The 4562-nt window shown below is 38.8% G+C and overlaps 1 protein-coding gene across 1 annotated transcript; it reads left to right on the top strand.

Annotated features, from left to right (window-relative positions):
• Nucleotides 1-408: 408 nt before the first annotated feature.
• LOC111019890 (germin-like protein subfamily 1 member 13) lies at nucleotides 409-1778 on the top strand. Its single transcript, XM_022296414.2, has 2 exons — nucleotides 409-609; nucleotides 1102-1778. The coding sequence occupies exons 1-2, from the start codon at nucleotides 468-470 to the stop codon at nucleotides 1638-1640; spliced, it is 681 nt and encodes a 226-aa protein (XP_022152106.1). The 5' UTR covers nucleotides 409-467; the 3' UTR covers nucleotides 1641-1778.
• Nucleotides 1779-4562: the final 2784 nt, after the last annotated feature.

Raw genomic sequence — 4562 nt, 5'->3', positions numbered from 1 at the left:
TTATAAAAAAATTTAACTAATAAACAAACATTTTAAACTTTCTAAACAAATTAAAATTCTTATTATCAATATTTTTTTCTATATTTGTGACCTTTGTTGCTATTTTATTGTGTTTCATCAAATTTCTTATGATATAATAAAAATGTCTATTCACCTTTTGAGAATTTAATACCCTATTTTATAATACATGCCAACATGAAATATTGTCGACAATTTTAACTTATTCCCCAATATTATATCTCTATATTTAAATGTCTCCTCATTTGAATTTGGATCTTATAAAGCAAAGAAATATTATTGTAAAATTCCAAAGGGATGGTTGAAGAAATTTCTGTTGTTGAAATGTTAAGTACTAACAACAGTACTTTAAATCCAAGTCCATCCATCTATAAATAGAGTTGAACTAATGACAAGATTTGCATCAAATACATAAACTTGGTGTTCTCTCAATATACAAATAATTAACTATGAAGGGTTTTATTGGGTTTTCTTCTTCGGCCATCTTCCTCCTTGTTTTACAGGCAGCAATCTTTGTTTCTTGTTATGATCCCAGCCCTCTTCAAGACTTCTGTGTAGCAATTGATGAACCCATGGACTACAAATCTGCTGGTAACTTCTAACCATATTGATATCTTTCATGTTATTGTTTCTTGTCTCTTGTTCTCATTGTGAATCACTGTCGAATTAAAAAACTTCAACTTTCTTTTTCTTTTTCTTTTTCTTTTTGTTCAGGAGGGTGGGAGGAAATGGTATTGTACAAATTTTAACTATTGTCATACAAAAATATATCTAAGGGCAGTAATTATATTGATAATGATAATAATAGTGTGATATCTACCGAAATATGCTAGAATTGGGCCTTTGTTATTAAACTACGACAAAGGTAATTTTTTCCCATTTACTTGAAACCTCACGTAAATGTGCATTTCATCTTCATGTGTACAAATGTATAAAACATAAGACCACGAATGCATAATTGGTTTCCACCTACATTCACACATAAATCTAAAGAACCAATCTTATTCGAATCTTATCAAACAGAGCCTTATTTATGTATTTATTATTTCACCTTTTTTATCTTTTGTTTTTGGTGGAATTCAGTGTTTGTGAATGGGAAGTTCTGCAAGGACCCAAAGCTTGTGAAAGCTGAAGACTTTGTTTTTCGAGGACTTAACATTCCTGGAAACACAATGAACAAACAGGGCTCCAATGTGACTCTAGTAAATGTTGACCTACTCCCTGGACTCAACACTCTTGGCATCTCTTTGGCTCGGCTGGACTATGCTCCATATGGGCTTAACCCACCCCACACCCACCCACGAGGCACTGAAATTCTCGTTGTCGTCGAAGGCACTCTCCTCGTCGGTTTTGTGACCTCCAACCCCAACAAACTCTTCACCAAAGTGCTTCACAAAGGAGATGTGTTTGTGTTTCCCATTGGTCTCATCCACTTCCAGTTCAATGTTGGTCATGGCCCAGCTCTTGCCTTCGCTGGACTCAGCAGCCAAAACCCAGGTGTTATCACCATTGCTAATGCTGTGTTTGGATCTGATCCTCCAATCTCCATTGATGTTCTTATGAAGGCCTTCCAAGTTGACAAGCACGTCATTGATGCTCTTCAAAAGCAATTTAAAGATTGAGAGGAAGAAGAGTTACAAATGTATGTATCTCTTGGAACGGGTGTATGTTCTTGAACTTTCATGAAACTATATAATATATATCGAAATAAAGAAAGGGTCTTTACCCCTATTATAAAATAAAATAAAAGTTTATATCCACTCTTCAAGGGAGTTTGCAAGTGTGTTCTCAAATTTCCAATTCTACAGTAAGGGTTAGCTCTTGAGTCCGAAAAAGAGCATTGTAACGGTTTGATCCTGAATCGTGGAAAAGATGGGGTTTGTTATTGCTCGTGGAGAAAGAACATTGTACCGGTTGGACTCTAAGCCATGGAAAAAGTCGTTTTCTTCAATAGAATATTCAAGAGGAGCTTGGGGAGTGGAGTAGACAGTTTTGCTGAACCAATATAACTTTCGGTGTCATTTTCTTTAACCATTTTCTATTTAATTTTTGCAATTAATTTTCGTTATCATAATTTGCATAAATTAATTGCACTAATTTGTTCTTCATGTTTATGGTGAATCCCTACGTTATAATTAATTAATTAGGGTGCTTGAAATATATCTCTAATTCATTGAATAATTTTGTGTTAAAATTATTTGTTCATAAAAAATATTCCGTGAGGTAACCTCTTCAAATGAGGTCTTCTATTTCTTCTTTGAGGTCGAGACAGTCATGTGTCGTGTGGCCATGATCTCTATGTAATAAACAATACCTTCCTCTACTCCTTTTACTGGATGATGCTTTTACCCTGTCAGGTCACTTGAGTAGTCTCTCGTCTTTGATTTCCATCAAAACCTGTTCGAGTGAGACCATTATTGAAGTGTATTTTTCAAATTTTCATTGAGGATCCTGCTGGACTAGTCGACCATGTCCACTATCTAACCTCTCCTAGCTTGATCCATGTCGGTTTTCTCCAGGCCTCTCTCTCTTTGCGTTATAATCCGCCCGTTCTCGTTCAGGGTCACGCCCTGAGTGAATTAATTCTCCAGCACTCATGTACTTCTGGGCTCGGCTTAAAGCCTCCGAGAAAGTGTTTGGAATTCTCTTCCTAAAAGAAAATAAAAGTGCCTGGAGTTCTCTTCCTAAAATAAAATACCAATCGCTCATCTTTCACATCGGATACAAAGGCCAGCAGTGCCACTACATCTGTCAGACCATCCACTTGTAGCTTCTCTTCATTGAACCGAGCTACATAGTCTTTGAGGCTACTGTCGCCTTTTGCTTGATAGTCAGTAGGTATGCTACTGGTTTGCTTCTAATCCGTCCTCCGACAAATTGGGTGACAAATGCCCTCGCCAATTCCTTGAAGCTTGAAATCAACTTTCTTTTCAACGGTCAAAACCAGACGCGTGCCGAGCCAGCCAGAGTGAAAGAAAACACTCTACATCTAAAGGATTCCGTTATGTCGTAAATATCTGTCCATTCTCGGTATGCATCGAGGTGATCAATGGGATATGTCGAACTGTCGTTTTGTGTGATGGTAGGTAGCTTGAACTTCGGAGGAGCTTTTTCCTTCATTATTTTCTCCGTAAAGGGAGAGTCTACCTGGTCTATCAGTTCCTTGAGACCAAATTTCTTGTCTTGGTGTCCTCCTCATTGTATCTCTGATCGCACGGTTCGACTGGATGGTTTTCTTCTGTCGACAGTAGTATGCCCGAGGCCGGCTCGATCAACTGGGTTGCTCTTGTTTTCGTTGGGCGCGACAGACCTCTATTGTCGTACAGCTGCGTGTCGAGCTGACCGACCGAGGATGTTGGTTCGGGGTTTGTCGTTTCCTTTTATCTTCAGTTTGCTCCGTGCATAGCTAGTTTTCTCCCCAACTCCTTCAATCATCGGAGCTTTACCCTTTTGTGGATCGCGAACAAGCGCTGGTTGTTCCACCTTATGTTGCTCGAGCTTTTGCAGAAGCAGGGACATGCTCTGGTGCATTCCTTCAACCTTCTTTTCTAATGCGGGTACAGAGAGTAGGGTTTTTAGGCATACCTCTAAGGTTTAGCTTACCGTCGTATTTATAGAGGTCGAATCCTAATCCCTTCAGGATTTACATCAGTCGAACCCTAATCCCTTTAGGGTTTACCTAAGTTAAATCCTTATGCACTCAGGAGATCTTAAACGGAGTGGACATCATGCTGCATTCAGGACGAGGCCAAGTCGACTCGGACCGAGCTTGCACGGGGGTTGGGTCACACTGGAGAGCACTGATCGACGCTGACCCCGGGTCGGTTATGGTCGGCCTGCGCCACTAGACCCTGACCCACTTACCTCTCTTCAGGTCCGCTGCTTCTTCGGTTCTCTTTCCTCTCTTCGGTTGTTTAGTTTGATATATATTTTCTCCCTATATATATATAACAAGTCTCGTAGGCTTTTTGGTGGAGATTTGAACATACGACATTTTGGTTGAGGATATACATGGAGATAATTGTCCTCATCTATATACCATGGGTCAATCTCTTCTCTAACCAATGTGAGACTTTGTTTATCCTCCTTGAAATTCCAACAATCCTCCCCTAGAACGAGATACCACTTGTATCTTGCTGGAATATAGTTATTCATCTGTTTACAATCCTCACCTCGAACAAATTACCACTAAGCCTCCCCTCAATTAGTCATCCATCCGTCCAATTTCTATCCAAAACCAACTCATCTTCTCTGGAGCACACTGCTTATCTGCTGTCGATAGAGTTCAACCATGGATCTTACCATGACTACATCTTCCAAGGCTCACCAAGCTTCTTTATTTGGCACCCAAAAATTCTCAATCACACATCACATTGTAGAGCTATAAGTTTATACAAGTCATTAGCTTTATTTTAGAAAAGGCTAATGGAATTTTAATACAGGTAAATAGTATTTTTTGGGGGATTTTTTTAAAACTTCAAGTGGGTAACTTCAGTTTTAAAAATATTCGTGTCAAAATATGTAATTGCAAATATAATGTATAA

This window comes from Momordica charantia, assembly GCF_013281855.1.
Source record: "Momordica charantia cultivar OHB3-1 chromosome 6 unlocalized genomic scaffold, Mcharantia_2.0 BLBB01000006.1, whole genome shotgun sequence".
NCBI classification, from domain to species: domain Eukaryota; kingdom Viridiplantae; phylum Streptophyta; class Magnoliopsida; order Cucurbitales; family Cucurbitaceae; genus Momordica; species Momordica charantia.
This window is presented reverse-complemented; position numbering and strand designations above follow the sequence as displayed.